This window comes from Symphalangus syndactylus, chromosome 1 (genome assembly GCF_028878055.3).
Source record: "Symphalangus syndactylus isolate Jambi chromosome 1, NHGRI_mSymSyn1-v2.1_pri, whole genome shotgun sequence".
In the NCBI taxonomy this organism is placed as follows: Eukaryota; Metazoa; Chordata; class Mammalia; order Primates; family Hylobatidae; genus Symphalangus; species Symphalangus syndactylus.
The window spans coordinates 55,254,496-55,275,598 of NC_072423.2; the positions used below are offsets into that span (position 1 = coordinate 55,254,496).

General features: G+C 37.3%; 1 protein-coding gene across 2 annotated transcripts in view; it reads right to left on the bottom strand.

Annotated features, from left to right (window-relative positions):
* Positions 1-1,379: 1,379 nt before the first annotated feature.
* DSG4 (desmoglein 4) overlaps positions 1,380-21,103 on the bottom strand; it is a 38,238-nt gene continuing 18,514 nt past the window's right edge. Inside the window, exons 9-16 of one of the 2 annotated variants that reach the window (XM_055235363.2) lie at positions 16,822-17,093; positions 15,350-15,489; positions 12,617-12,835; positions 9,882-10,178; positions 6,707-6,846; positions 6,490-6,553; positions 4,840-5,048; positions 1,380-3,451 (exon numbers count right to left, since the gene is read on the bottom strand). In XM_055235363.2, the coding sequence (XP_055091338.2) occupies positions 2,684-3,451; positions 4,840-5,048; positions 6,490-6,553; positions 6,707-6,846; positions 9,882-10,178; positions 12,617-12,835; positions 15,350-15,489; positions 16,822-17,093 (2,109 nt within the window). In that variant the 3' untranslated portion in view covers positions 1,380-2,683. Of the gene's footprint in view, positions 3,452-4,839; positions 5,173-6,489; positions 6,554-6,706; positions 6,847-9,881; positions 10,179-12,616; positions 12,836-15,349; positions 15,490-16,821; positions 17,094-21,103 lie in introns of both variants that reach the window. The other variant, XM_055235354.2, reaches the window with a different exon arrangement.

The following is a 21,103-nucleotide window of genomic DNA, read 5'->3' on the forward strand; positions in this document are numbered from 1 at the left end:
AAATCTCGCCACTGGGCATCTGCCCAAAAGAATAGAAGTCATTATATAAAAAAGATACCTGTTTATAAATTTTTTATTTTGCTATTTTTCTTTTTCAACTTTTATTTTAGAATCAAGGAATACAAGCGCAGGTTTGTTACAAAGCTATATCACGTGACGCTGAGGTTTGCGGTATGACCGAACTTGTCACTCAGGTAGTGAGCATAGTACCCAATAGACAGTTTTTCAGCCCTTGCCCCTCTCCTTCTCTCCTTCCTCTAATAGCCCCCAGTGTCTATTGTTTCCATCTTTATGTCCATGTGAACCCAATGTTTTGCTCCCACTTATAAGTGAGAACGTAAGGTATTTGGTTTTCTGTTCCTGCACTAATTTGCTCAGCATAATGGCCTTTAGCTGCATCCATGTTGCTGCAAAGGACGTGATTTCATTCTTCATTCTTTTTTATGGCTGCATAGTAGTCCATGGTGTATATGTACCACATTTTCTTTGTCCAGTCCACTGTTGATGGGCACCTGGGTTGATTCCATGTTTTTGCTATTGTGAATAGCACTGCAGTGAACACGTGGGTACACATGTCCTGTTGGTAGAACAGTTTATTTTTCTTTGGGTTTATACCCAGTAATGGGATTGCTAGGTCAAATGGCTATTCTACTCCCAGTTCCTTGAAAATTCTCCAAACTATTTTCCACAGTAGCTAGACTAATTTGCATTCCCACCAACAGTGTATTAGTGTCCCCTTTTCTCTGCAGTCTCACCAACATGTTAGTTTTTGACTTAACAAAAGCCATCCAATGCAAACTTTAAGCGAGAAATGTCCATGTCAGGATTTGCCACAGAACGGAGTGTGTGCCAGATGCTATGTGGCTGGTTGTTGCTTGAGTGTTTAATCACCATGAGACCAATGCTCCTTAGATACCCCATGGATTTCATCAATTACAGAGTAGTAAAATTTACTAAAGTGAGAAATGGACGTAGCAGCTGGCAGTACACATAATTTGGAAAATATTAGGAAATATGTAAATAACTTTGTAGCATTACAATGTTTTAGCTGGTCTGAGCTTACACTTCATAAAACTTAATTTTTTGAGATAATTTTTCTTCCAATTAGGGAATAGCAAAGAGTATGCAACAGGCAGGTTTGGATCCTCTTCATATCTGGTGAAGTTATAGTATAAAAAAGCATACTGGCTAGGGTATCTGAACAATGGGTTCAAGGCTTTGTACCACAACTAGCTGGTTGTGGTCATTTAACCTCTCTATTTCTAGATTCCTTGCCTAGAAAATGAGAGAACTAGGTAAGAGGTTATCTGAGATGACTTAAATTCTACAACAGTTTTATTCATAAAGGAGCAAAAGATAGGCAAGAAGCACTACAATTATTTCCTTTCAAAAGGATTAAGCCTTGAAAATAAGTTTATTTCATTTACATTATCTCAGTCACATTATTGCTGCTACTGTATACATATTTTACAGAATTAAGTAAAATTACCTGGCTAGAGTTTCTTTTTTCTCAAGTCAGCTTTATGCCTACTAAAAGTAAGCAAAGTGTTTCCATTTTATTTATTCAACATAAACAGTAGTGTTGCAAAGAGAAACACAACTTGGTAATGGACTTAAATAGTTGGTTAATTATTGTTGTTAGGAACTTAAAGCCATATCCCAGAGTTTTATTTTAAGTCTAGAAACGAATAGAAGCTCTATGAAGGCAGAAACCATGTCTGTCTTCTTTACCTGTACATTCACAGAGCCAAGACTAGCACTCAACACCTAGTTGCTTCTAAGTAAATATTGTTGAATATATGAATAACTACAGAGTGTTTTTGGAAAATATCTGGTTGCAAGCTGAAAGCTCTATGATTCAGGTCAATGAAATTGATTAAGCCATATTTCATGTATTTTTCTGACATAATTGGCAACAGTAGGGAAAAAATTCCCTGTAAGTGGGGAAAACTCTAATATTTCCCCAATAACTCTTTCTACTTTAGGATTGTCATTTTTTTTGCTATTCTAGATTAATTTACAGTTAATCATATAAATCAATAAAGTTCAATAAAAATATATATTTTTCTTTGATGAACCATTTCCAGCCATGCTTTCAGTTGGCAAACTCTTTTCTTATTATATTAAGCATCCCCTATTGCTTAATAGCGCATAATCTTGAAAAATCTTTTGAAGAGACAAACGACTTCAGATATTTAAAGATATTGACAGATACTCTACGTTCCTTTCAGAAATGTACATTTCATTCAACTTTTCAATTAAAAATTTTAATATAAATATTTCTCTAAAGAAAAATATGGCTGGTGGATGTAGACAGGGCTTCTTTTGTAACTTCCAAGAACAAGGCATCTTGGTTTACAAGACTGGTTCTACGGGCCTCAAGACCCATAGGATTCACAATATGAGTTATGTGCTATTCATTAGACAGTATCAAGGGATGCAATACATTTTTCTGCACATTTTTTGACACATTATTTAAAATCAGAAAGAATTTTAAAAAGGCTTATCTAAAGTGCCTAGCCATATTCACCCTCAAAATGGTATAATCAGATAATGGCATTGAACTTAGAATATCTGAGTATTTGTTGACTATTAATATATATGGTACATTATATATTTTTGGTGGATGTATTGGTGATTACAAGGTGCAAGGTCTCCATATAGAATACTGACCATAAAGCACTTACTGTTGGGTGTAATGTATGTTACTGTATCGTGTTACTCTGTGTCGAGATGTCATTGGGGATGTGGAGCCAACGGTTTGGCTTATGGGAAGGTCTGGACTCATTATTTGCATCACTTGAATTTCTGGCCCTACTAAAATATTGCCGCTCATCACAGGTCCCATACAACCATCAGTCATGCTACTATTGCTCATGTCAGGCACACCAGGACTAGCCAGCACTCTCTCAGCATAGATTACATTGTTGTAATCTGCTAACTCAGCAGGTACACAAATATTCCCTTGAATATCATAGACAGGTGCCATTACTGCTTCAGTTACTACAACATTGGGTGCGAGCTGAGGATCAAAAATAATTGTAGTGGGTTGCACACCTTGATCAGCATTACCGTAAGTCTCAGTCACAATAATATCCCCATGGACCACAGGTTCAGATGCTGCCATTTCTTCTTGGAATTCAACTTCTGAGGGAGTCAATCCTGAAGATTCATTAACAAAGTAATTAGGTCCAAGCAAAGGGAGGTCAGTACTGATTGGTATACAAGCCTGGTGTGAAGGAAATGGTTCAATTTCTGTGTTTAAGCAGATCTCAGCAAGAGTCCTAAATTTTGGATCTAAAGTTTCCATGCAGCTTTCATCTAAGTCATCCACAATCCAACTGCAACAACCAATAGAGCCTACGGGAGACCCGACTCCCTCGTGGTCATAAATGAGCAAGCAGTCATTGGCTGGTCGACCTTCATCTTCATCTGCATAAGCATATGCTTTCTAAAATTAAAAGGAAATGTGAATTAGAAATTTCTTTTTCCCTAAAATAAGGAAGAATAACAGCAATCCCTCAGAGAGACTTCTGAGTTAAGTGGTTACAGAATAAACTGAATAATGGTATCAATCACTCATTAAAATAATTGATACTATCCATGCACATTCTGTGATAGCATTTGTAACTACCAATTTTAAGATATAGTTTACAATTGCAACAACATCTCCAGCATTTTTTTGGTAAAGAATAATGGTGAAATTCATGTATGAACAGATGGGGAATAAAGCAGGCTAACTGAAATATGAGATAAAATTCTAGTTCTATTTTAGTTCTTCTAAAATGTGTAATAAATTATTGTTAACTATAGTAATCCTGTTGTGCTACCAAATACTAGATCTTCTTCATTCTATCTAAGAGTATTTTTGCACCTATTAACCATCCCACTTTGTTTCCCCTCCCTACTACCCTTGTCAGCCTCTAGTAACCATCATTCTACTCTCTATCTCCATGAGTTTGGTTTTTTACTTTTAGCTTCCACAAATGAGTGAGAACTTGTCAAGTTAGTCTTTCTGTGCCTGGCATATTTCACTTAACACAGTGTCCCCCAGTTCCATCCATGTTGTTGCAAAATGACAAAATTTCATTTTGTATGGCTGAATAATATTCCATTGGGTATATGAATCACATTTTAAAAGTCCAATCATCTGTTGATGGACATAGGTTGATTCCATGTATTGGCTACGTGACTAGTGCTGCAATAAACATGGGGGTGCATATATTTCTTTGATATACTGATTTCCTTTCTTTTGGATATATACCCAGCAGTGCTATTGCTGGACCCCTTTTCTTAGTGAAGGTCAGTTGGTGGATAAGTCACTGGACTGAGAATAGGAGAGCTATCTTCTAGGTCTTAATCTAGCACGAGTTGTGGTGATGCTGTGTTCCTGAGTTTTAACTCCTTTCGTTCCCAATTCTTTTTATTTTCTCTTTTCTGTTGGAGGCTCCAGGAGAACATGAAGGACATCAAAAACAGAGGTCATAAATGCACCTTTTTTTCCCCTTGATGAGCATTTTCCTTCTTTGCTACTGCTATGGGAAACAAGGTGAGGAATCAAGGAAACAGAAGATAGAAAAATGGAAAAGGGAAGTGGAGAATGATGAGGGGTGTGGCCTTGTTCGCAGTACTAAGATGCGCTATGGCAGTTGAATATGAAATCCTGTGGCAAATTAGTATTTTGTGTTTTAAGGAGAAGTGAAATATTTTTTATTCAGGTTTGGGATAGGGTTGAGAATAACAGCATATTTCAGAAGAGGCCTACTGCCATTGTGAGTATTTTACTATTATTATTATTCAATCTCAAGACGATTTTGTGTGTGACTGTGAGGGCATTACCTCCGAGAAGTAGCTGTCCAAGAAAGCCATGTTGATGTCTGAGTCAGCGTAGTCCCGCAGGGTTCCCATGGTAGAGCTCCTCTTCCTTGCGGCTCCTGCGGCCCCTGCGGCCATGAGGCCAACGGCTGTCCCCATACCTGTGTTGAGCTCCACTCCCGATACACCTCCTTCCACCGTGCCCCCGGCTGCATAGGTGTTGGTGTAGATTTCTGAAAAGGGAGGATGTTGGTGTAACAGCGCTCGAGTTGCCTGCAGCGCGCATCTACCTAAAACGCTGCCGCCGCCGCCATCTGCGGTGCCAACACCACCGGGCAAGGCGTAGGCGCTAAAAAGCTGACAAAGAGCGATACGAGTTACATCGATACATCTCCAGGCTTGTTGACCAAATAAAAGTAAATTAATTACACAGAGGGAGTCAGTGGTGGGAAGTGGCCTTCCCACATTTGCACAGACTTCGCCCTAGACTTAAAGGTGTAGAACTTGCCAAGGGGAACTACAAGCAGGCGCCCGTTCCCGCCGTGGCTGCTGCGGGCTTGACCCACCTGAGAGCCCTCCAAAGCAAGGCCAGCGGCGTGATTGCAGAAACTGAGCTCATAGTCCTCCTTCACTCCCGAACAAGATGGAGCTGGGCTCACAGGGATGTTCAGTCACGAGTTTCTTTGCATACAAAGGGCCAAGCTTGGGATACTAAGGAACCATCAGAGAAAGCTCACGTGCACTGCAGAATTAAGCACCCTCTCTATTTGGTGCAATCATTGCCATATAGCTAAGTAGTGTGTTCAGTATTCTTAGATATTTGTGGGGCTGGTAAGATAGGAGAGTTTATGACACTCTTTTGAGGCAAAAGCTTGTCTGAATTTAAGAAAAGTTATTCAGTGTATTATTAGAGTACATTTACTGCCTTTTCTTTAGCTCCTTTTTTTTTTAAAAAAAAAAAAACAGCTTGTATTATAAATAATTAGTACAGTAGCATGTACTCTGTGCCAGGCACTACTCTAACGTATATTTTGTGATATATGTATATATACACACTTATATATGTGTGTGTATATATATAGACACACATACATGTATGTTATATATAATAAAATAATCTATACAATATATGTATATATTACATATATAATATGTATTATTTACTCCTCACAGCAACACTTTAAAGTAGGTGCTATCATAAGCTCAATTTTAAAGATGAGGAAACTGAGGCCCAGTGAGGTTAAATGTCTTGACTAAGGACTTATTACTACAGGTTGAGCATCCCAAATCCGATAATCAAGAATCCAAAATGCTCCTAAGTCTGAAACTTTTTGATCACCATGGCACAAAAAGTTTGAGCCAAACTCAAACTCATGGTCCTGTGCATTTCGGATAAAAGATATGCAACCCTTAAGCAAGTGGCAGAGCTGGGAATCAAACCCACGCATTCTGCTTCCAGAGTTTGCTCTTTTAACTGCTGTGTCATACTTCACTGTCTGTAGTTTCAGATAGAAAAAAAAAAGTGGCTACTTCAAACAGGTCACATTCCCTCTAATTATACTGTCACCCAAAGAGATCGACAGACTTTTCCATAAGGTACTTTTACATGAAGTTGGTCTGGTTGAATAATTTTGAAAAATTTAAAAGGAAAAACAGATTTTGATGTCTACTGACCAGAGGAATCCATCCGATCCTGGGTATTTGAGGCTGTCATGGGTGCACATATATTTGACACATCCTGAAAAGAAAAATAAACACTTTAAAAACAAATGCTTTATGTTAAACATTTAAAAACTGACATCTGTTCATTTTTTTGCAGCATGTAATTGTTAAGACATGCTCAATTTCCACTGAAACTCCACACTTCTCTGGAAAGTGACAGTCCACTTACCCTGTCCTCGGGATGGGCCCCTTCAATTCTCCAAGACTGCATCACTCCTTCTCCACCCTCAGGCACAGGAGCAAATCTTGTTCCCAGGCCTTCTGGCTGTCTCTGTTTGCAGCAACACAGGAGCAGCAAGAGTGGAGACACTGCCCAAGAAAGTGACAATGTCGAGTTAACACAAATTGCCCAGTTTAGGAAGTCACTGGATGAATCATTTTGGGAAGCATTTGGTGGCAGTATATTTCGAACAAAAACACAAATATATGTAAGAAAATCTCATTTTTTTCCTTTAGAGGATTGAGTATACATATCAAGTTTATAAATACAACACCACCAAATCACATAGAACTTTAGCGCTAGATGGCAAGGAGTTTGAGATCAGGTAATTGAATTTCCTTACTGACAGATTAGAAAAGTAAGGTCGTCTTTAGTCTAAGACTCTTGAGCTGGTTGGGGCAGATGCACACATACATGTAAGTTAAACGCATCATGAATATATGTTATCAAGAGGATTGAATACAGGATTCAGCTATAGGACCTGGAGATAGGACCTATCTTCAATCCTTATTACAGTTACACTTAAAATAGAAGTCAAATGATACTCACTAAATTTAATGGAGATATTTCCAATGATTTTAAGACTTTGTTTATAGACTATAATGAAAAATTAAAGCTATCAAAAATGTTTAGCTATCCAAGTGTTTCTTCCAAGAGGAAATTTCCTATTTGTTACCCTAATAATCACCTCAATTGTATATTTTAATCCATAAATATAGACACTGCTTAAGTTTTCTAAGATTCTAGAATACACTCTGTTTAGTTCTTTGGGCCCACTCTAGTTGCTTTTCATACTTTCCTAATTCTCTAGCACGGCATGCATTTTACTAAGTGGGTTAATTAAAGATAAAGAATAGAAGGATAAATGCTTGAGGGGATGGATGCCCCATTCTCCAGGATGTGAATATTTCACATTGCATGCCTGTATTAAAGCAGCTAATGTACCCCATAAATATGTACACCTATTATGTACCCACAAAAATTAAAAATTAAAAACAGATACAAAAGAAGAGAATATCAAAGCTGCAAAATCAGCTTTAATCTTATTACAACAATTAATTTGGCAATTTTGCAAATTTTCACTATGAACAGTGAAAGGTCAAGTTATATATTTCCATAGCATTTTCTGGAAAAGGACTAAAACTAGAATTGGTAGCCCCTAGGCCATGATTCCACCTATTCTATATTTCTGTGAATTTAAATGTGAGCTGGATCATGTACCACTGCAGGCAGGAGCTCTAACAAAGGCACTATCAAATAAATGAAATGAAGTGTTTTAGCACATACCCAATACAATTGCTGTATGTGTAATCTCATTTGGAGCTAACATCAAAAGTGTCAATTTGAGGTCCTTTGGGAACATAGGTTTGGGCTCAGATCCCTCCCACTACCATCACACTGCCCCCTCTCTCCTAAAATAGACCATGGGCTTCTCCATTGGAAACAAGTGTCCATAGGGGTATTCCTCTCCTATTCTACAATCAATCAGTTGAACAACTCTTGCGCTTTCTTTGACTGGGTCAGGAAAAAGTCTTGAAATTCTTAGTGCTAACCTTCTGGAAATGCAGCTGGCACTGGGTTTTTAACCCTGAACTGCACATTAGTCTCACCAAAGGGCTTGAACATGCTGATGCTTGTTCTCATCTTGAGTATGACCCAAGTATGAGTAATTTTGGAAGACCTTTAACTAATTCTTATGTACAACTAGGGTTGAGAACCACTAACTCAAAGCTTACCTGAAACCACTACTCAATTGCTGTAGAGTTATATTCTGGGAAAATACGTCTAATATCATTGTGAGAATCACTCATGATCTTTGCATAGCTTTGAAACCTCACGGATTATTTCAAGAAAGAAATCCTCACCAAAAGTCAGCTGTTATTTTTTATGCCTTGAAATGATTACATTTTAATTAGTGCTCATCCCTGAAAACATAGCAACAATACAGTTTGACGAATTTAATTCTCTTTAATTTTAGAACCCAGCTTTTGATCCCCATGAAACCTAAATATCGCAAGGGCAACCTAAAGTGTATGAAGTATTCTTCCTCTGAGGATCTATATGTTTAAAAAAACTCTATGGGGAAAGGGGGGCCCTTTTTGGGAAATTTTTGTTTGGTGATCTTGCCACTTCTATGACTAGTCTTAGTTTAGGCACTCACCCAGAGCCCAGAGGCTAATTCTCTGTTCTAGTCTCTTCTACTTGCTTCCTACCGCAGGGCCACCTGCGCTCATCAGCCCTCATCGATTCTTCTGTGCCATTGTACTGAAGCCCAGAATGCCTGGTGTGTCATGAACATGCCTCCATGCTGGCTCCCAGCCTCCCTTTTAGCCTCTCTGCTTCCTAGGTGTGCTATGCTCTTCCATATCTTGCTCCCTTTTGTTTGAGTGTGTGGTTTTTTTTTTCTTTTTGTTTTTGATTACCTTTCAAATTTCCTTAGACATCATCCTCCTTTAAAAGAAATCCTCAGCAGGGTGCAGTGGCTCACGCCTGTAATCCCAGCACTTTGAGAGGCCAAGGCGGGTGGATCATGAGGTCAGGAGTTCAAGACCATCCTGGCTACCACGGTGAAACCCCATCTCTACTAAAAATACAAAAATTAGCCAGTCGTGGTGGTGGGCGCCTGTAGTTGAGGCGAGATTGCGCCGCTGCACTCCAGCCTGGGCAATAGAGCAAGATTCCATCTCAAAAGAAAAAAATAAATAAATAAAAGAAAAAGAAAAAGAAAAAAAAATCCTCAGCTTTTCAGGCCCACCTCAAAATCCACTTTTCCAAAAAGATTGTCCTAACTTTTCCACGCTGACTTAATTGCTTCTGCCTCTCTACTCTTAGAGCATTTTAAGGAAATTTCCATGATGGGATTTGTTTTGTGCTTTTATGTAGTATATGTAGTGATTTGCATGTGTTTCCCATTTTTAGGACTCTCACTCACCCTAGGCTTTCTTAGTTATCATTGTGGATTAAGCGCATATACTTGTCAGTACCATTGTTTATTTCTAAGGCACTCAAGAATTGCTAGAGATAACAAAAAGAAATGGCTCCATGAACCTAACCATCCCAGTGAGCCTGGTTACAGTCCTATTTTGAAGAACTATTGAAAAGAAGGATTTAATTGAGTACTTACAAAGCAGTAGCAGGATGCCCAGAACCATCATGCCGATCCCTGCTGGTCCAAGACTAACATTTGAAACTCCAGCTTGGTCTTCAGTGACAGGCCCATACGTGTCACCAGTTATGTCCTCTGTGTAGATGCCCCCGGCACCAGAGTCCAGGCACATGTGGTTGTCATCGCAATCGCAGGCATATAACTGCACCATCTGTGCCAATTCACATGCTCTGTTATAGCTGTCCTTCACCAGGATTGGGATTTCGTAAAATCCTGGAGATAAAACCTGCTTAGCCGTAAGGATTGCCGAGGTGGCTGAAATGGAAGAGAGGAAACAGAAAATAAATGGAAATTCCTTGGTTGGCTGGGGGGGTGGTTAACTCTCCCTAATACCAAGCACTGACTTAAAACACTTGATTTTTCATGTTTTCTTAGTCATAAAGCACCTTGTACTTTTTTAACATTTACTTTATTATTATTATTATTCTTGTTATTTTTGAGACAGGGTCTCATTCCTATTGCCCAAGCTGGAGTGCAGTGGCACGAACATGACTCACTGCAGCCTTGACTTCCTAGGTTTAAGTGATTCTCCCACCTCAGCCTCCTGAGAAGCTGGGACTACAGGCGTGTGGCACCATGACTGGCTAATATATATATATATATTTAGTAGAGACAGGATTTTGCCATACTGCCCAGGGTGGTCTTGAACTCCTGGGCTCTAGCAATCCACCTGTCTTGGCCTCTTAAAGTGTTGGGATTACAAGCATGAGCCATTGTGCCTGGCCTTTTTTTCTTTTTCTTTTTCTTTTTTTTAAACATTTATAACTAATTTTTAAATAAGTATTGCTTACTGCTGGATTGCTACTTCTACAGTGCAGGCAAGGACCTTGTTGCATCTTTCCAGAGCAACAGTAATTGACATATAATATACATTCAATAAATATTTGCCCAATGAATAAATAATATTGAGCTGAAAGAAAATATTGGAAGTCTTCTATTTAGGATTACAGTTTACACAATACCTTCCTTAAGACTGTTTATACGTATCTTACTCAAAATTGTTGCCCTTTCATTTAAAATTGTTCAAATTCTCCTAATTCTTTGTGCTATCATTGCCTGTGAATTTTTATAAAACATATTGTCTAAAATATTGATTGGAATTTATTTGTTAATACAAGGAGCGTTAAATTTACAGCTAAACCATGAATAGTAACTGATTGATCCATTGCACACAATATTTTTTATTATGATGGTTTATTATCCTCAGTTAGCTAGATGGCAAGCCAGCTATGTCCACCAAAATCTAACCTGTGCACAAGGTAAAAGGGAGATAAGACAATGCCACAGCACATTAAGTGAAGTTCATTCTGTTCTAAAACACCAGCAAGCATTGAAGCAGGTCTCTAGGAATATTATCTCCAGTGTGGTTATATTTTTTATTGGCAAACCTGTAATAGCTATAATATTATACTTCCATGCAGAACATTTTTTCTTATATGTATAATCATAATATCTAGGATCTGAATGAGGGAAAAAGTGGTTAGCAATTATTATTGTTTATGAATGGGCTATCGAGCTAAATTTATAAGAGATGGTGAATTCAGAGTTGATTTGATATTAATGGAATTGCTTTAACGTGATTAACTTTAAAAAATATTAAAGTGGTTTTGTTGAAAAGAGCTAAAGGTTTGATGATAAAAACAAATTGCCTAATTTCTTACTTTGACCAAGTCTTTATCGGTGGTATTTTCCCCACCTTATTTTAGGGTTTCTCCATTCTGTAAATAGAGGGGCTTTGTGGCCTCAAAGAGGTGGGAAGTATTTCCTCTCACCCTGGGCTCTGTAGTCCGATGGCCACTGACTAGCCCATGAGATTTTCCCTGTAGCCCCAAATGAATATGAGATTAGGGAGCTATCTTAGCCCAAATGGGATCCTCTCATAGCATTTTCTTTTTTATTATGCACTTAACGTTTTAGGGAAAAGAACCCAAGGTAGATAACATGTTAAGTTATCTGAAATTTGTTCTTAATTTTTATCGATGTCAGCCATTCAGTTGTATGTAGTTATAGTCAAGATACATACATACACAACTTCGTGATCTGTTTTTCACTTTACTTTCTTTGGTTTATGCATTCTTTTGTATCTACATAATTTGCATAATTCTAATTTTAATGGATGTATATTAGTACATCTTAATAATATGTACTATAGTTTGTTTAATCATTCCTCTAATACTGAGCAATTCGGATTTAAATTTTTACCCTTAAAAATAAATCTGAGCTCATAGTTATTGTTAAAAACAATTTAATTGATTTTATGTGCTCCTAAGTGAGTAGTAAATGTTTAAATGTATCTATGGGATATATGAGTTTCAGAGACATTTATATGATTTGTCTGAATTTATTCAGAATAGGGAATTGTGACATTCTCAATTTATGAGTTTGTTAAGGGTTTTGTTTATTTTAAACTGAATAAATATTGGTTTAATGTTTTACCTACTCAAAATAATGGGTAAACTGGTAAATCTGGTAAAACTGGTAAATCAAAATCAAAACATTTTGACTCATTTAATTTCAGTTCAAAATTTTATCAAATATCCTCTGTGTACATGAATTTTTTTTTATTTAATGTTAATATGGCAAGAATTGTGGAAACAGAAGTACAATGTTTTATTAAGTGACTTGACACATATTTTGGTAATTGTTTTGCTTTTGGACTTAAAGTCCAAAAAGCAAGCTTACATTTCACTTACCATTTGTTGATCTGACATCCCACATGTCAGCTGTTCCCGGTGGCTCATCAACAACACAGAAAGTAAACGGAGACCCATAAGAGTGTTCATTAACAGAGATAAGGATTGATGGAGAGTCAATGCAGATGGTTCTTCTTTCAGGAAAAATGTTTGGACAATAATCATGGATATCAGGAACCTCAATACATATGGTTCCTGTAGCTGTTTTTCCAGAGCCATCTGAAAGAGTAAGTGTCATAGGTGTTGAGGTAAATGGCGTTAGGGAGAAAACTCTTTCTCATATCCCCTGATGATGCCATGGAACTTGTAGGAGACATACACGTGACTTAGGAGGCTTGACAGGTTCCTGCCCGCTTTAGTGACCCAAAGTCACTCTTCCCTTTGTGTGCTACCTTCCAGCCGCACTGCTTCTTTTGAAAAGAAAAAGCAGGTCAGTTCTTTTGTCTCTTGTTTTGTTCTATAGCACTGCTTGTTTCCTAGGCACTGCTTCATAGAATCATTAACTACTGATAAATAAACAAATCCTGTTGCTGCTCACCAAGAGGACTTGTTCTTTAAACAAGTTTCTTTTTTACTCTGGACTCTGGCACATTCTTTTCACCCTTCCTAAAATGTTTTCCACCCTCATTTCATTTTGCTAATTCTGACACATCCTAAGGCGCGAAATCAAATGTTCTTCCTCAGAGAAGGTTTACTGCTTTCTAATCTCACCCTGTTCCCATAAATTAGACCCCCAGTTCAGTTATGGACCTCCATTCAGGATGCTCACTGAGTCCTGTGTTTGTAGAAATAACCACAGTTGAAATAAATACTTGTTTGTGTTTTTCTTCTGTGCTCACTGTTTATTTTAATTGCATCTGTTACATGCTATTTCTTTCTGAAATGGCGTTTCTGAAAACAAATATAAGTCTATTAGATTTTTCCCTAATCCACTTGAAACAAGTTTTTGGATAGTATAATTTATCAGAAAGGGCCAAAGACTAAAGTCCAGGAGCTTTTTAGTCCACTTTTCTACTCTATGTTCTGTTACAGCGAATACAGAATTTTTTTTTGCTTGTTTTTAACTTGAAAAGAATCTTAGCTTTCTCGCTTTTAAACTAGAACATTGTCATCTCTAGGGTACATTACTAGGTCCTTTTCTGAGAAAGCAATAAATTCCTTTTACAGATGTTTTCTGTGTGCCTAAGTAGTAGTCACTGAGGTAACGGAATGAGAATAAACTGAGAGCCTACCTAAAGTCTATCTGATTTTGTATAATATGTTTATATACCCTATTCAGCATTGGACTTGATTTCACTAGATGAAAGATGTCGATTTCACTTAGTTTGTCATTAGAGAGGCATCAGATTATTCCACAGATTGTTTTGTCATTCTTTGATCTTTGGTAGCTCTTCTATTACCTCGTGATTGGCAACCAAAGCTCAAACTATTGCTTATAGCATTTGCTTCCCAATAAAGTTTGCTCTTTTTAGAGGTCCGTGTCTTCACCTGATGATGGTGTGTGCTGAAGCAAACTTATTCCAACCATTCAGATAGCTCTGTGCCAGTGCAGACACTCTGCTTAGGTGAATAAACAATCAGCTTTGTTTTTGGATTTCTCTTGGTACATTTTGACAGCACTTCTCTCTCTTTATTTGCTTGGAATGACTAATTATTTATTCTAGCATTTGAAGATTTTCACATACGACCAATATGCAAACATAGGGTGCAATCAACATGGTTAGAATCCATTTTCAAATTAGATCTTTCAGAATACTGACAATAAATAAGACAATGTTATTTATAAAACTGACCCAGGCATTAAAAGTTACCCACCACAGGATGAAGCCCAGGATGTACGGACAATAGTTGGTTTGGTTTTATCACGGTTTCTTTTTGAATTTTATGCTGCTTCTTTATCTTTATTCTTGTTTTGATACTGGAAAGGTCAGCTATAAACTTAAGGCAAACCTACAGTATCTATCTTACATTTGGCACGTATCTCGGACACCTATCTTTCCCCTTCCTTCATGGTTCCTGACCTTTGTCTCTTGTTTTGTTCTGTAGCTGCTGGTTTCCTAGGCACTGCTTCATAGAATCATTAACTATTGCTAAATAAACAAATCCTGTTGCTGCTCACCAAGAGGACTGCTTAACAGATTTACCCATGTGAGAACTGGTTCGCTTACAAGTTAAGCCAGTGCATCTGCATTTATGACTTTTAATATGGATCTCATATTTGGAATAATCTGTGCTTTCGTGGTCCATAGCACCTTACTGTGGAAATATGTCTAATCAAGCAACACTCACACAAGCTTCTCACTGTAGTTCAGTTTTAATGGCTCTAAAATAATTGTATTCTTGGAGACATTGCCTCCCTACAAGGTGATCCCCAAATGAACTTTGTAGAGCATGTAGCCCTTACTTTAAGTAAACATTCCCAACATATCCTACAAGTGAGATTAGCCATACTCAAGAGGCAAAGTCATAATCAGAAGATGAACTATATTTTAACTTTTATGCTGTAAGCCATATACAACTCATTTTTGGAAGTAGATGAAATAAACTATGGCTTAAGTGTAAATTATTATTTTAATTGACTTCAATTTTTGATTTAAGGTGTTTAGGACTTTCTATAAGTCTTGCATACACCATTAAAAATGTCTGAGTCACTCAAATATCAGCATTAGAATAACATAATATTTAATATAATAGTGCTAGTTTTTTTTAAATACTGAAAATAAATTTTCTTACCATCTATAGCCAGGATCTCTGCTGTGTATATCCCATTGATAATATATTTTGACTTCTTATCAAATTCTCTAGAAAGTTGTATCTCACCAGTTCTTGAATCAATTTTTAACCAGCTGCCTGCATCATGCCCTATGATATATCTGTTTTTAAATAAAAAGTTCATTATTATGCTTTTATGAAAGTTAGTACTTTTAAATTACATAAGAGCTACAATGTGGCAAACTTAAATATTGTGTTTTTATGTTTATAGTGATGATTGCCTTGGTTTATAAAAAGTATATATATATCAATAAAAATTCAATGATAAATACATTAATATACAGGTCTGCAAGTTTTAAAATTTCATAATTCTTACTCTTCTGGCTCCTAGGATAATTGTTAATAAAATGCATGAGATTATTTCAGCTCTATTTATTAAATCATAGCAATATCAAACATCCTTTATTCATTCAGAAACAAATATTGCTTATTTATTTTCACATGTGGTATACTTAGGATTTTTTTGTGGCTTTTCAGCCATGTTGATTTCAGAGCACCTCACTGATGGCCTGTTGGGGGCTTGTGGTATCCTCTGTTCAGTGTGTCTATCTGGATCTTGTTACAGGTGATAGATTTAAAGTGCTTGACCTCACTGGAAGAAGATCTGGTCTCCACCAGGCACAATTTCAAGTCTTCAGTTCCTTTATCTGAACTGCTTTTACCTCCACCCATCCTGTCAGACTTCACAGGTTTTTTCTGAGTCTGTCGATTTGTTAACTGATTTAATAACTAAAACTGTGAACATCAAAGTAACTTATAAGTCAGTAGACTTTGTTTACTCCAAGAATATTGGGAAGAAGAAGAGGAGATAGAGAAGGGCAAGATATAGAGAAGACCTGTGTACTTCACTGTGGTTATTTCCAGAATATTTTACACTGTTCTAATTCACATATAATCTACGTACCTAGTGCCCCAATACGATCTTTTTATTTCTCTTCTGACTCTCCTTATGCCTATCAAATTTCTAAAACACTGTTTTTAGCTTCTATGATTGTGTTTTTTGTCTTAGATTAAGCAGAGGATTGAAATTAGTCTCAAAGTCATAGGTAACACAGGTTTAAGAAAACAAGCGGTGACTCAACTTTTATGGTGTCTTATTGCCTACAATATGGCTTAATCGGCCTAGGTCCAGGGTAGTACAAACTGGCCACAAAAGATCAAAAAGACTTATGGAGTAATTTAGGAGGCTCTTTGATCTTACAGTTGCTCACTGGACACAATTACTTTTATAACTAGTTGGAGCCCTTACATTATTGAAGCCTCTAAAACACTTAAAATTCTAAGATTTCAAATGCTCTAATAGTCTTTTAAATCAAAGGAATAATAAAAGCAAAAAAGCCCTCCAAAAGTATTACGACCAACATATACTAGCACATGCTACATGAATTAACACCGGATAGAACCATAGAACGTGAAGAAAATATTTGCAGTACCTGACATCTGTTGCAGGGTTTCCTGTGTCCAAATCTATAGCTGTATATGTGCCAAGCACATAATTCAATAAGGAACTTCCTTTTATTCCTTCCCGCACACTAAAAGCCATAGTACTTGGATGAAATGCAAGTCCTTCTCTCACATTAACAACTTGAATTCTCACAGGGGTTGGGTGCATTCGGAATTGAGAAGCAACGGAGTAGTGAAAATCAGCTTGGTTTTTAACTCCGATACTAAGCTGAATATTAGGTGCTTGTTCATAATCCAGCATCTGAAATGAAAGAAAATAAAAAACTCTGAAACAGCAAAGAACTCTCTTTTGATAAAGTAAGAAGCCATGATAAAGCAAACCACACACTAGAATAAGGTCCAGGAGATATGCTGTTTAGATTTTGAATTGAAAAAAATTTTACTTATTACTGCATTAGGTATCTTAGATATGTTATTCTGTTTATCTTTTAGCATAATCAGCTATGTAGATCATTTAAGCCTGTGATTTTAAATTGGAATAAAATTTTGGAGTTTTGGACTTTTTATGCAAAAACGCTGAAATGAAAAACTATATTTTCCAAATGAGGTGTTTATGAAAAAAAGCTTTAGAATAAAATAAAAACTGTTCACACTATTGAATGAATAAATAAATAGTACCCAGATTTCCTTTATAGAACTCACATCTGAGAATCTTTTGAAAGTATAATCAGCAGAATAAAGGTGCTAATATATATGATGTCACTGAACACGTAATTATTTTTTAATGATGTAAACAACTTACAAAGAATTTATGATAATTATAGTCGCTGGGTCTGGTGGACAGGAAGACGGCTTTATGGGGCATATTCAAATAAGTAAATGCCATGCCCAGAGAAAAGTCACCTTTGAAATGGGTATTCTGGATAAAAAATAGAATCTTTTGATCCAGAATGATTGATGTGGTGACATGAAAAGTCACAATGAAAAAGTAGTTGCAAAGAACGAATTGCTGATCAATGTCTGCTTAGAAGTGTTCTGGAAGCTAAGGTAAGCATCACTTGCAATGCATTTCCAACAGCAGAAGTCAAGATATCAGCAAGGCTTGCCATCAGCAGAACTCTGAGGTAAATCCCTGCTTTTTAGGGAAACTCCCTGACATCATGAATGTTTCCTTAGGTTTTGGAGTTACATCTTTTTAGAAGAGCTGATAAGAAAAACATTCACAGAAATTTACTTAGGTTCTTCTTTGGAGATGGCTCAGCATGCCACGCTTGAATTTCAGTCAAAACCCTTGAGGTCTGAGATTTTGATTCCTTTTGCACATCTGTTTACAGATCCACATAATACCTAGTCCACTGGTCCACATAATAGACCACCCCACATGATACTTAGCACAAAACTGAATATAAATTATGTACTCAAAAATCAATTTTCAACTGGAAGAGATCTTTCTTCTACAAATCATTTTTTTATTTAATAGAATTCCATGCTATCTTCAAATAAATGAAAAATCGAGAACCTCTATTTTTTTTTTTTTTTTGAGACAGGGTCTCATTCCGTCGCTCAGGCTGGAGTGCAGTGGCGCAATCTCAGCTCACTGCAACCTCTGCCTCCTGGGTTCAAGCAATTCTCCTGCCTCAGCCTCCCAAGCAGCTGGGACTATAGGCATGCGCCACCACACTGGGCTAATTTTTGCATTTTTAGTATAGATGGGGGTTTTGCCTGTTGGCCAGGCTGGTCTCAAACTCCTGACCTCGGGTGATCCACCTGCCTTGGCCTCTCAAAGTGCTGTGATTACAGGCATGAGCCACTGTGCCCGGCCTGATAACCTCTATTCTGATAGAGAAATCTCTTGTGGTTTTCTTATGTATACACGCAAACGCACTTTTGTTTGTAAGAATATTAATTGTTCTCTCCCCATTGAACAGAGTGTGATGAAAATATACCAATATGTGCCTAAAGTTGTATCAATTAAAGATCTTCACATAATCTAGGAACAGGAAATTGGTCTGGGGTCAATCTTTCCTCTAGGAGGGAAAGCCAAATAGAGGAAAGGCATAAAATTGTTTATTTATTCTTTGCAAGTGGAGCCCTTTAGTCAGGATTTTCTGATTGTGTGCAGAGGTCAAGGATTGTAAAGAGCAATGGAAACAATGGTTTACCCTGGAGTCTCTTCATAAAGTAAAGGGAGAGGCTGGGGAAACTCGATCTCTGCAGTTTAAGGAAGAAATGAGGAATAACCACTTAACAAGGTACACAGGCGTGTGTTAGAGTGGCTGGGGGTTTTACCTGCAGTGACCTAGAGTGAGGCTCTGGAAGGGCTCAGGATGAAGATAACACATCCAGAAATGTATTTGACTTCTGGCAGGTTTTTGGCTGCTGTAAATTGTAGTATAGAAGTGAAGCTTAGATTCTCACATCCAATTTTTTTGTTCTAATTTAATATGACACTGCTAATTCTAGTGGGGACACTGATTCATTTTAGAATTAAGTATGAAAGAAGGAGAAAGTTAGAAGTGTCCATCCAAAAGAGAATGTGATAGCAGTTTTTCAACAGCAGGGGACTGGGGAAATGGTCAAATATCTGCCTGAGTGTGTATGTTCTGTTTCCAGGAAGGCTCATTTTCTGTTACAAATGTGTCTGGAAGAGAGAAGCAGGGCACACACAGCTGGGAAGGAGTTTATAGTGGTACACAGACTTGGAAGGAAAATCTCAGCGTGCTAGTTCTTTCCTAAAATCGGTTTTACTGGCCCCCGATTACACAGTGAGACACGAAGGTGGCAGTTAAATATGACTTTGGGACCAGAGAGTTCCGGATGGATCTTGTCTTTGCCATTCACCACCTTTGTAAATTGAGACTAGCTATTTGTCCTCTTCAGTTTTGTTTCACTTTCTCTAAAAATGGAATTACTGGTTGGGTGCGGTGGCTCACACACATAATCCCAGCACTGTGCGAAGCTGAGGTAGGCAGCTCACTTGAGGTCAGGAGTTTGAGACCAGCCTGGCCAACAATGGTGAAACCCCGTCTCTACTGAAAATACAAATATTAGCCGGCTGTGGTGGCGCATGCCTGTAATCCCAGCTACTCCGGAGGCTGACGCGTGAAAATCGCTTGAAGTTGGGAGGAGGAGTTGCAATGATCACACCACTGCACTCCAGCCTGAGTGACAGAGTGAGACTCTGTCTCAAAAAAAAAGAAAAAAAAAAAAAAAAAAAAAAAGCAATGACCCTATTTTCTTCCGAGAGATGTGAAGATTAAATGAGATAATATATGTGAACCCTCTGGATACACCTTATAACAGAATAGTTGGTGTTTAGTAATTGCTTAATAAATGTTAGAATTATTATAAAAATAGAGAATCAATTTTTTTGTTAGAATTCCAATTGTGTAGCATTTTGCTTTGCTTTTTTCTCAGTGTTGAAGTCAAATGTGTATATATATATATACACACACACACTTTTTTATTGCTTGTGTTTTAATATACACTTATCAATAAATAACAAGGAGAGGCTGTTATTGACAGAGAGACTTCTTTCATTTTTCTGAGACCTTTCTCTTGTTAAACTGTAAATTCCTTGAGAACAGGGACCATATCTTATTTGCCTTCATGTCCTTAACACATAGCAATTCTCAATAAATCTTTTTTTTTCCTTCTGCCTCCCGGGTTCAAGTGATTTTCATGCCTCAGCCCTCCTGAGTAACTGGAATTACAGGTGACCGCCCCACACCCATCTTTCAGTAGAGACTTGGTTTCACCCTGTTGTCCAGGCTGGTCTCCAACTCCTGGACTCAAGTGACCCTCCCACCTTGGCCTCCCAAAGTGCTGGGATTACAGGCACGAGCCACCTTAAATCCTTTGAATTGAATCTTTGTAATTTCCTCAGACTAAGAGAAGGGTTATATAAAGCTTAGTCAAAAGTCCAGTTTCCACAAGGTTAAGGGGTATCCTGAGTGAAAATGGAGAAGGTGTAAGAGGACATTAGTAACCTCATTCCAAATGTATCTGGAATGAGAGGCTGACCTCTGGCTGTTGAAAATGTCAAACATGGGAAAATTATGCGTATGTTCTCTAAAATAGTTCTTTTGGCTAGGTAGTAACACAAACATCAAGGTTTAAAGTTTCATTTTAATTAGCCTTTCTCTATTACTTTGCTATTTTTAAGCAAATTTTTTCTTACTCTTTTTAAGAGACTTGGAAAGTTATCATTCAGAAAAAAATAGATAGGGCTTTGTATATACAACATCCAAATTACCTTGACAAATTTTTCATGAAATTGATATTTCAATAGTTTTTTTTTTTAGCAATTAA